The sequence below is a fragment of the Pristiophorus japonicus genome, chromosome 8, assembly GCF_044704955.1.
Source record: "Pristiophorus japonicus isolate sPriJap1 chromosome 8, sPriJap1.hap1, whole genome shotgun sequence".
NCBI classification, from domain to species: Eukaryota; Metazoa; Chordata; class Chondrichthyes; family Pristiophoridae; genus Pristiophorus; species Pristiophorus japonicus.
Genome location: NC_091984.1, coordinates 198,471,454 through 198,484,007, shown reverse-complemented (window position 1 = coordinate 198,484,007; position 12,554 = coordinate 198,471,454). Strand labels below are relative to the sequence as shown.

General features: G+C 45.2%; 1 protein-coding gene across 1 annotated transcript in view; it reads left to right on the top strand.

Moving 5' to 3' along the window:
- The window catches only part of cfap73 (cilia and flagella associated protein 73), a 56,675-nt gene extending 47,687 nt beyond the window's left edge, over positions 1-8,988 (top strand). Inside the window, exon 8 of the mRNA XM_070886328.1 lies at positions 8,647-8,988. Within this exon, the coding sequence (XP_070742429.1) occupies positions 8,647-8,736 (90 nt within the window). The 3' untranslated portion in view covers positions 8,737-8,988. The remainder of the gene's footprint in view (positions 1-8,646) is intronic.
- The last annotated feature ends 3,566 nt before the right edge of the window (positions 8,989-12,554 follow it).

The window sequence follows — 12,554 nt, the reverse complement described above, 5'->3', positions numbered from 1 at the left end:
ATGATGGCGGTGGTGGTGCTTCTCGACATTATTTCACATTCAATCCATTTTGAAAAGCATCCACCACCACCAGGAACATTTTACCGAGAAACGGGCCTTCATAGTCGACATGGATCCTCGACCATGGTCTGGAGGGCCAGGACCACAAACTTAGTGGTGCCTCTCTGGGCGTGTTGCTCAACTGAGCACACACTGCATCGCCGTACACAGGACTCTAAGTCAGAGTCGATACCGGGCCACCACACATGGGATCTGGCTATCGCTTTCATCATTACTATACCCAGGTGTGTGCTGTGGAGATCCGAGATGAACGTCTCCCTGCACTTTTTGGGTAGCACTATGCAGTTTCCCCACAACAGGCAGTCTGCCTGAATGGACAGCTCATCCTTTTGCCACTGGAATGGCTTGATTAGCTCTTGCATTTCAACGGGGATGCTGGCCCAGCTCCCATGCAGTACACACTTTTTTACTAGGGACAGCAGAGGATCTTGGCTGGTCCAAGTTCTAATCTGGCGGGCCGTGACCGGTGATTTATCATTTTCAAACACTTCCATGACCATCAACAAGTTTGCAGCCACGTGGTGGGCAATGGTAGCCGACTGAGAGCATCCGCACAGTTCTCGGTGCTTGGCCTGTGGCGGATGGTATAGGTATACGCTGATAGCGCAAGTGCCCACCTTTGTATGTGGGCTGAGGCATTAATATTTATCCCCTTGTTTTCAGCGAACAGGGATATGAGGGGTTTGTGATCGGTTTCCAGCTCAAATTTGAGACCAAACAGGTACTGATGCATTTTCTTTACCCCGAACACACACGCTAATACCTCCTTTCTCAATCATGCTGTAGGCCCACTCGGCCTTAGACAAGCTCCTGGAGGCATAGGCGACAGGTTACAACTTCCCCGCAACATTAGCTTGTTGTAATACACATCTGACTCCGTACGACGATGCATCACATGCTAGCACAAGTCTTTCACATGGATTATACAATACAAGCAGCTTGTTGGAGCATAAAATGTTCCTGGTTTTCTCAAAAGCAATTACTTGGTTTTTTTCCCCATACCCAGTTCTCACTTTTACGCAATAACACATGTTGGGGCTCTAGGAGGGTGCTTAACCCTGATAGGAAGTTACCAAAATAGTTGAGGAGTCCCAGGAACGACCACAGCTCCATAACGTTCTGTGGCCTGGGCGCGTTCCTAATAGCCTCTGTCTTGGCGTCTGTGGGCCGAATGCCGTCCGCCGCGATCTTCCTCCCCAAAAACTCCACTTCTGTTGCCATGATGACTCATTTCGACCTCTTCAGCTGCAGCCCTATGCGATCCAGTCGCTGGAGGATCTCCGCCAGGTTTTGTAGGTGCTCGACGGTGTCCCAACCCGTGACCAATGTGTCGTCCTGAAAAACCACCGTGCGTGGTACTGACTTGAGTAGGCTCTCCATGTTTCTCTGGAAGATCGCTGCAGCCGACCGAATTCCAAACGGGCATCTGTTGCAGATGAACAGTCCCTTGTGCAAGTTGATGAAGGTGAGGTCCTTCGAAGACTCCTCCAGCTCCTACGTCATGTAGGCTAATGTCAGGTCGAGCTTGGTGAACGTCTTGCCTCCTGCCAGCGTCGCAAATAGGTCGTCTGCCTTAGATAGCGGGTATTGGACCTGTAGCGAGAAACGATTAATTGTTACTTTATAATTGGCGCAAATCCTGACCGTGCCATTACTTTTGAGTACTGGAACAATCGGGCTGGTCCACTCGCTGAATTCCACAGGGGAGATGATGCCCTCACATTGCAGCCTGTCCAGCTCGATTTCCACTCTCTCCCTCATTATGTGAGGTACCACTTGCGCCTTGTGGTGAATGGGTCGTGCCTCTGGGACCAAGTGGATCTGCACCTTCGCCCCGGAAAAGTTTCCAATGCCTGGCTCAAAAAGGGAAGGAAATTTGTTAAGAACCTGGGTACATGAGGCCACATCGACATGTGATAGCGCTCAGATGTCATCCCAGTTCCCGCGGACTTTGCCCAGCCAGCCCCTTCCAAGCAGTGTGGGGCCATCGCCCGGGACAATCCAGAGTGGCAGTTCGTGCACCGTGCCCTCATAGGTGACCTTGACCATGGCGCTGCCCAGGACAGTGATAAGCTCTTTGGTGTACGTTCTCAGTTTCGTGTGGATGGGGCTCGGGCTGAGTGCCTTGCACCACAGTCTCTCAAACATCTTTTTACTCATGATGGATTGGTTTGCGCCAGTGTCCAGTTCCATGGCTACGGGTAAGCCATTCAATTTTATATTTAGCATTATAGGTACATTTAGCAAAATGTGTGCACCCTGTGTACTTCAGCATCTGCCTCCTCTCTCTCAGGTTCGAAATTGCTTTGATCCACCATGGACCGATCTTCCTCTGCCACGTGGTGGTTAGCAGGTTTTGCAGAGTTTGCAGCTCATTTGCAAGCTCGTTGGAGGTGCCCCATTGTTCCACAGCTCTTGCAAACATAACCTTAAGTGGCATGAATAGGCTGAATGGAAGCCTCCACAACGCCAATAAGGTATGAATTGCCTTGCAGTCATCCTTTGTTGCGGACTGAGTCATCTGGGTCACCTGAGGCCTGCTGGTAGTTGCAGACTTGTGGGTTCTGCCCGGTACATTTCTGCTCGCAAACACAGTTCCAGTTAATTTATGAATATTGCTTGCACTTGTGTGCTGAGAGATTTGTTTGATGTTATCACTGGTAGACATAAACGCCTGTGCTATCGCAATGGCCTTGCTGAGGGTTGGTATCTCTACAGTCAAAAGTTTTCAGAGGATGGTCTCGTGGCCAATGCCCAGTACAAAAAAGTCTCTGAGCATCTGCTCCAGGTAGCCATCAAACTCACATTGTCCTGCAAGTCGCCTTAGCTCGGCGACGTAGCTCGCCACTTCCTGACGCATGTAGAACCGATACCTCGCCATCAGCACGCTCTCCCTCGGGTTATGACGCTCCCGAACCAGTGTACACAGCTCCTCATCTGACTTATCTGTGGGTATCACTGGTGCCAGAAGATTCTTCATGAGGCTGTAGGCCGGTGCCCCGCAGACTGTGAGGAGGACCACTCTCCTTTTTGCAGCGCTTCCTTTTCCGTCCAGCTCGTTGGCTACAAAATACTGGTCTAGCCGTTCGACATAGGTTTCCCAGTTTTCCCTCCGAGAACTTCTCCAGGATGCCCACAGTTTGCAGCATCTTTGCGTTGGATTTGTATATTCGTCGCCAGTTATTGTGTTCCTAACACAGATGAGACTGCACACAAGGAGGCTAAAGTAACAGTGACCTCAGTCTTTCTTAAGACACTCCAGAGTGAGGAACAGGCCTTAGGGGCCGGCTTATATACAGTGCTCCTAAGGGATGCTGGGATCCCTTGGGGCTTCAGGGGATGCGCTCCCTGGTGGCGGAACATGGGAGTGTATGCTTTACAGATACACAACACTTTCAATGATCTCAGTAGATCATGAAATGTTTCTGCAAAGTCACACTCATCCCCATCACTCTGCCTTCCCTACCTACTCCTGCACATCTTTACTCACACCAACTTACCTTGCACCTCCACCCATCCCTCTCTATCTACATTGTCACATCCCCATTTCACTAGCTACACCTAATACTCGCCCTCATCCTTGACCAATCATACCAACTAACTTGGGTCTTTTAGCCAATGTTCATGTAGTGCTTCTACATTAGTATTGTCAAACATTTAAATCTTTATTTTGAACACTTTACGTTCTGGGACAGATTTGTGTGCACCTTTTGGAAGTGGCATAGTGAGTTGTAGTGAATGGTGAGGCATAAGGGTACCCCCCCCCCCCCCCACAGTGGTGATGGGTGTGAAAGGAATGACTTGGGCATAGCAGGGATGCTTTATGGTGCTGGTGCCAACCTGGCGCATCATGTGGCAGCCAAGGTGTACAGCATCAAGTGAAGTTAATCTGGCCAAGGTGAGGCCATCCCTACGTCCCGGGCAGTAACCTGGTTGGGTGCTGATGCCCTGTGTCCTGTGCAGCATCAAGTGATTGCGGAGAAGGTTGGTGGTGTTGGTAATGCTGGTGTGTTTAGTGATATTGGTGTTGGGGCTGATGGCGGTGGGATTCTGAGGACCAAGGTGAGATTCTTTTCAAGGGCACCGATGCTGATGGAAAAGATGGCAGCTGAAGTTGAGATGACAGAAGCGATCTGTCAGTGGTGAGAGAGGTTGCTCCAAGGAGGTGACAGTGGATAGAGAGTTCACTGCAAACACTTCCAACCTGCATACAGCTCAAAAGTGTCTTCCAAATCCTGAAGGCTTCAGCTTCTGACATTGGAAAGTGAACAGCTGTGAAATGGTAGCTTTTATACCACTTCTGCAGCTGTCAACTCATCAAAGCAATGGAGATTCATTGAGAACCCATCACACTTACCTGACATGTTCCCCATGGGATGTGAACCTCGTAATAAAATATGGAAAACTGATAAGTACTTGGTAAAAGTCTTTTTTTAATACTTTTTTAAAGTACTACTTAATGATGTTAATTGGCTGGCCCACCGCTATGTGTCGGGTCTGTGAACTGCAGCCAGACCCGGCACTTTGGAAACTTACAAGGAGGCAGGTTCAGAGTGGGATCTCGCCCCGCTGTCAATCATGGCCATTTCGACAGCGGACTCTCCTCCAAACCCGCACTGGCAGGGCTGGGAAGGTTCTGGCCATAGTATGGTAGCTAACCTGCTCTTAGAGTAATATCACTTGGGTCAGATTTAATAGCAAGAAAATAATTGATAATATAGCTCTACCACTTACTATTTGCCAAATAAAAGTATATATTTTTAAGTCCGCTACAAATATAAAAGTAATGTACTTCTACAATTTTTTTTAACTGGTATGATTTTAATCTCTCCATCTCTAGTTTCCCCTCCTTCTCCCCTTAAGGTTCTGGCCAACACTGGAGATTAGTTTGGCATTGGCCATCCTCCAGTATCTTGTTCAAGTGTCCATTCTTTATGAATGAGCCTGGACAATGAGTGTTAGCATTCTGACAAACCACAGGTAACATCGCAGCCAAGATAGGCCCTGACCTTGAACACTTACTGACATGGGTCACTGCATAATGACCAAGAATGGTAACCTTGACTGATTTTTTCCCCCTCCAATCCTGGCCATGGGCCACTACTGCTGAATGAAGGTCACATCCACTTGGATTAAAACATCTAACTCAGCACAAGCCTTTTCAAGGGAACAACACAGTGACTGGATCAAATAGTATGCATACAAAAACAAAATACTGTCAGATGCTGGAAATAGGAAATAAAAACAGAAAATTCTCAGTAGGTCAGGCAGCATCTGTGGGGAGAGAAACAGAATTAACGTTTCAGGTCAATGACCTTTTATCAGAACTGTACCATCAGCAATAGTCTGTATTGTGTGATTCAGGAATAGATGCGACCGAGGCTCTTTGAGACCACAAGGAATTGGGCAGACTGTTTAAATTCAGGGCAGGCATGTCCAACTTCTTGGAGCAGCGGGGCTGAATCCATTTGTTACAACCATTGGGTGAGCTGTACGAAAAATTCAAACCCCACCTATGCTAAGAATCCATGTCGGCCATACGCTCAAGATTTAGCACCCCACCACAAAGAATGCTCTTCACTTATCTTTTTTTCTCTTCCTGGCCTAGTCTGCCATCCTCTGCTCCCTGCTGCTGCTGTTTGATAGCACTGGCTTGCCAATTTTTGGTTGTCCTGCTTTGGCTGTTTTAAACTTCCTCGATACGAACTGCATTTGGAACAATTAAGTTTCAACATAGAAACATAGAAAATAGATGCAGGAGTAGGGCATTCGGCCCTTTGAGCCTGCATCACCATTCAATAAGATCATGGCTGATCATTCCTTCAGTACCTCTTTCCTGCTTTCTCTCCATACCCCTTGATCCCCTTAGCCGTAAGGGCCATATCTAACTCCCTCTTGAATATATCCAATGAACTGGCATCAACAACTTTCTGCGGCAGGGAATTCCACAGGATAACAACTCTGAGTGAAGAAGTTTCTCCTCATCTCAGTCCTAAATGGCCTACCCCTTATCGTAAGACTGTGTCCCCTGGTTCTGGACTTCCCCAACATAGGGAACATTCTACCCGCATCTAACCTGTCCCGTCCCGTCAGAATCTTATATGTTTCTATGAGATCCCCTCTCATCCTTCTAAACACCAATGTATAAAGGCCCAGTTGATCCAGTCTCTCCTCATATGTCAGCCCTGCCATCCCAGGAATCCGTCTGGTGAACCTTCGCTGCACTCCCTCAATAGCAAGAACGTCCTTCCTCAGATTAGGAGACCAAAACTGAACACAATATTCCAGGTCAGGCCTCACCAAGGCCCTGTACAGTAAGATCTCCCTGCTCCTATACTCACATCCCCTAGCTATGAAGGCCAACATACCATTTGCCTTCTTCACCGCCTGCTGTACCTGTATGCCAACTTTCAATGACTGATGAACCATGACACCCAAGTCTCGTTGCACTGCCCCTTTTCCTAATCTGCCACCATTCAGATAATATTCTGTCTTTGTGTTTTTGCCCCCAAAGTGGATAACCTCACATTTATCAACATTATACTGCATTTGCCCACTCACCTAACCTGTCCAAGTCACCCTGCAGCCTCCTAACGTCCCTCTCACAGCTCTCACCGCCACCCAGTTTAGTGTCATCTGCAAACTTGGAGATATTACACTCAATTTCTTCATCCAAGTCATTGATGTATATTGTAAAGAGCTGGGGTCCCAGCAATGAGCCCTGCGGCACTCTACTAGTCACTGCCTGCCATTCTGAAAAGGACCCGTTTTTCCCAACTCTCAGCTTCCTGTCTGCCAACCAGTTCTCTATCCATGTCAGTATATTACCCCCAATACCATGTGCTTTGATTTTGCACACCAATCTCTTGTGTGGGACCTTGTCAAAAGCCTTTTGAAAGTCCAAATACACCACATCCACTGGTTCTCCCTTATCCACTCTACTAGTTACATCCTCAAAAAATTTCAGAAGATTTGTCCAGCATGATTTCCCCTTCATACATCCATGCTGACTTGGACCGACTCTGTCACTGCTTTCCAAATGTGCTGCTATTTCATTCTTAATAATTGATTCCAACATTTTCCTCACTACTGATGTCAGGCTAACCGGTCTATAATTACCCGCTTTCTCTCTCCCTCCCTTTTTAAAAAGTGGTGTTACATTAGCTTCCCTCCAGTCCATAGGAACTGATCCAGAGTCGATTAGACTGTTGAAAAATGATCACCAATGCATCCACTATTTCTAGAACCATTTCCTTAAGTACTCTGGAATGCAGACTATCAGGCCCCGGGGATTTATCGGCTTTCAATCCCATCAATTTCCATAACACAATTTCCTGCCTAATAAGGATATCCTTCAGTTCCTCCTTCTCACTAGACTCTCCGGTCCCCTAGTACTTCCGGAAGGTTATTTGTGTCTTCCTTCGTGAAGGCACAACCAAAGTACTTGTTCAGTTGGTCTGCCATTTCTTTGTTCCCCATTATAAATTTACCTGAATCCGACTGCAAGGGACCTATGTTTGTCTTCACTAATCTTTTTCTCTTCACATATCTATAGAAGCTTTTGCAGTCAATTTTTATGTTCCTGGCAAGCTTCTTCTCGTACTCTATTTTTCCCCTCTTAATTAAACCCTTTGCCCTCCTCTGCTGAATTCTAAATTTCTCCCAGTCCTCAGGTTTGTTGCTTTTTCTGGCCAAGTTTAATGCCTCTTACTTGGACTTAACACTATCCTTAATTTCCCTTGTTAGCCACAGTTGAGCCACCTTCCCCATTTTAATTTTTACTCCAGACAGGGACGTACAATTGCTGAAGTTCATCCATGTGATCTTTAAATGTTTGTCATTGCCTATCCACCGTCAACCCTTTAAGTATCATTTGCCAGTCTATTCTAGCCAATTCACGTCTCAAACCATCGAAGTTACCTTTCCTTAAGTTCAGGACCCTAGTTTCTGAATTAACTGTGTCACTCTCCATCTTAATAAAGAATTCCACCATATTATGGTCACTCTTCCCCAAGGGGCCTCACACAACAAGATTGCTAATTAGTCCTTTCTCGTTACACATCACCCAATCTAGGATGGCCAGCTCCCTAGTTGGTTCCTCGACATATTGATCTAGAAAACCATCCCTAATACACTCCAGGATATCCTCCTCCACCGCATTGCTACCAGTTTGGTTAACCAATCAGAAGAAACTGTTTTTCTCCCTCCAAAAAGAATCTCAGGAGTGATAAGGCCAAGTTGATTTTCTGTAACAACAAAATGCAAAACCACGTATTTAGACCTGCAGTTTTGAACAACTGCTGTACATAGTTAATAGTCAGCCAGGGTTCCTACTCAGCATTGTCTGCTCAAATGTGTGTGTGTCAGAAATGTATTGGACTTGGGCATAAGCACAGGGAAAAGCAATAACATTAACAGTCACTAATCACTAGAACTAAAGTGTAGACATTACACATGAATAGATGACATATAAAAGTTTAACACTGGGTAGATTTGACCAGTTCTGTCATTTATCTCATTTTGAATTGTACATTATCATTTTAAAGTGACTGAAAGACGCTGATTATTTTTCAAATTTTCTTGCAGATTCAGGAATACATCCTTCAAGTGAGGGAGATTATACACGACTTCAAGAAAAGTGAAATGTATAGCTCTCATTCAGTTGGGCCATTATAATGATGCAAGTTACTTTTCATGTTCGTTGCTTAGTGCAGAAATACTACAAAATGAATGAGAAGTTTGACTTTTGTCCAATTATAATAAATGTATGCATGTGTATTCATATGGCATATAGGTACAAGTCAAAGTATCACATTGAATATACTTCTCTAATGTTCACAACTACAGAAGATCCACTATCTGTGTCGACCATACAAAAAATATGTTAGGGGACCTCCTGAGCTCAATTGATTCGGCAGAGATTGTAGAATGGAGGGAATACCATATTCAATATATGTAGTGTGTGGTGCAGCAATAGATGTACTAGGCTCTCATCAGAAAACCTGGGTAAGGCAAAACTTGTTAGATCTAGGAAATAGGGGTCTGGCCCAGGTGCCTTGAATCCCACCAAGTCAATGGCACATTCACTAATGGCCAGTATTCTATATAGAGCTTTGAGGTTTTACTTCCTATGCATATGAAGCCTCAAAGTGGAAAATATTGGTCTAGTTTAGTAAGTGGGAGTTATACATGTGTTGTAAAGGAGGGACTGTTTCAGTAGTATAGCTCAACTAAAAACACCTTTGATTGAGCAGGTAAGACAAAACACTGTATGTAAGTGGCCTACTCTACCAACTACTGAATCATATGTGATGCAATTTTCCCAAATAGTGAATTCTTGTTCTCAGCACAGCACAGGAAATGATGATTGAGGAAAAACTACCAGACAACCATAGTAAAGGGAGGCAAAACAGGGGCAGTTCACCTGATCTGCTTGCATGGTCCTCTTCACAGCTAGTTGCACATTCTTGAGTTGTCATTAGAACCTTCTATAAACGTTGTGAAGAAAATGTTTGAAATACTATGTATTGTATGCGATCTACTCACTGTTTGCAAAGTGACATGTGGTATGGCTGCTGGTTTAAACATCAATCAGTGATAGAACTAGGGATTAACTGGGTTATCTAGCTAATCCAGATTTGTATAATTGATTGATGTTTATTTAGGCCTGGTATTCAGGTGCACAAATGTGAAATTAGAAAATGGCAGTGTTTCTTCTCAGTTTTCATCTGGGCCATTCATTTAAATTAGAGCGCTGTGCTTAGAAGCAGGACCAATTTCCGATTTCACTCGCCATGTCAGCACAACATGGTGCTAAAATATGCAAGCTGCTGCCGGTTCTTTCCCCTCCCCCTGCTAGCCCTGATCTCTTCACCCCGCCCACCGCATTCCCACCCCCACCCCCACCCCCCACCCCCCACTTCACTTGCCCGAGCCACAGTGGCCCGATCTTGCTCCAACTCTCTCACTGTTACTGAGGTCCGATGCCTAATATCAAGGGCTTCTCGGACCTTTCCATTCTGGCGCAGAGATTGTACTTTGTATCGTGTCCCCCCCCGCACCACCCCAAAAATGGGCACTTACTAATTTCTGGGCCCTGATTTTCTTGGTCGAGACCATTATATATACACAATTTTTAAAATTATTTGTTCTACATGAAACTAAAAAAGTAGCTTAATTTTTAGTTAATGCAATTTGTACACATGTTAAAATCCTCAGAAACTATTTTCTGAACACTGCATTGGACATTAATATCGCTTAGATAATGCTATACAAAGTCAATGGATTGGCATTCTGAGCACCACACAAACTGCGTATAAACTTTCCACTGATGATTGCTGGGCTATTGCCCAAATAGGCAGGCTATCACCCATTTTACTTAAAAAGTGGAAAGTTTGGCCGGAACATCGCCCAAAGATCGCTGGCCCAACTTTTGGTGCACAAGAATTTCACATCGCTGAGGTGATCACCCACCACAGCTTTCAGTACATTGCCCACATAACGCCGGGCTGATCGCTCGCCAAGAAGATCGCTGGAGAAAAGCTGCTCCTACCTGCCACTGTTCACAGTATTCGGCACTACGGATGCCATTTTGAATGTCGGAGGAAGTGAGAGGCTGCTTGAAGAAGGGGCTTATCAGGATAATTAATTTGAGTTATTTTAAGGGCCTTATTGACTCATCTGCTCACATTTCTATTTATTGAGTAGAACTGGCATTTATAGCAATAGTGATGGGGTCTGTAACTTCTCTACTATTATTTGTAAATACTCACATGCTGGAGACTGAAGAAACAAAGAAAATAGGTGCAGGAGTAGGCCATTCGGCACTTTGAGCCTGCACCACCATTCAATATGATCATGGCTGATCATGCAACTTCAGTACCCCATTCCTGCTTTAGCCGTAAGAGCCACATCTAACTCCCTTTTGAATATATCTAATGAACTGGCCTCAACAACTTTCTATGGTAGAAAATTCCACAGGTTCACAATTCTCTGAGTGAAGAAGTTTCTCCTCATCTCGGTCCTAAATGGCTTACCCCTTATCATTAGGCTGTGACCCCTGGTTCTGGACTTCCCCAACATTGGGAACATTCTTCCTGCATCTAACCTGTCCAATCCCATCAGAATTTTATATGTTTCTATGAGATCTCCTCTCATTCTTCTAAATTCCAGTGAATATAAGCCTAGTCAACCAGTCTTTCTTCATATGTCAGTCCTGCCACCCTGGGAATCAGTCCGGTGAACCTTCGCTGCACTCCCTCAACAGCAAGAATGTCCTTCCTCAGATTAGGAGACCAAAACTGTACACAAGATTCAAGGTGTGGCTGCACCAAGGTCCTGTACAACTGCAGTAAGACCTCCCTGCTTCTATACTCAATTTCTCTCGCTATGAAGGCCAACATACCATTTGCCTTCTTCACCGCCTGCTGTACCTGCATGCCACCTTTCAATGACTGATGTACCGTGACACCCAGGTCTTGTTGCACCTCCCCTTTTCCTAATCTGTCACCATTCAGATAATATTCTGCCTTCCTGTTTTTGCCACCAAAGTGGATATCCTCACATTTATCTATATTATACTGCATCTGCCATGCATTTGCCCACTTACCTAACCTGTCCAAGTCACCCTGCAGCCTCTTAGCATCGTCCTCACAGCTCACACCGCCACCAGGCTTAGTATCATCCGCGAACTTGGGGATATTACATTCAATTCCTTCGCCTAAATCATTAATGTATATTGTAAATGGCTGGGGTTCCAGCACTGAACCTTATGGTACCCAACTAGTCACTGCCTGCCATTCTGAAAAGGACCCGTTTATTCCTACTCTTTGCTTCCTGTCTGCTGACCAGTTCTCTATCCATATCAATACATTACTCCCAATACCATGTGCTTTAATTTTGCACACCAGTCTCTTGTGTGGGACCTTTTCAAAAGCCTTTTGAAAGTCCAAATACACCACATCCACTGGTTCTCCCTTTTCCACTCTACTAGTTACATCCTCAAAAAATTCTAGAACATTTGTCAAGCATGATTTCCCTTTCATAAATCCATGCTGACTTGGATCGATCCTGTCACTGCTTTCCAAATGCACTGCTATTACATCTTTCATAATTGATTCCAACATTTTCCCCACTACCGATGTCAGGCTAATTCCTTGTTTATAATTCCGTGTTTTCTCTCCCTCCTTTTTTTAAAAGTGGGGTTACATTAGCTACCCTCAAATCCATAGGAACTGACCCAGAGTCTATAGAATGTTGGAAAATGATCACCAATGCATCCACTATTTCTAGGGGCACTTCCTTAAGTACTCTAGGATGCAGATTATCAGGCCCTGGGGATTTATCGGCCTTCAATCCCATCAATTTCCCCAACACAATTTCCTGACTAATAAGGATTTCCTTCAGTTCCTCCTTCTCGCTAGACCCTCGGTCCCCTAGTATTTCCGGAAGGTTATTTGTGTCTTCCTTTGTGAAGACAGAACCAAAGTATTTGT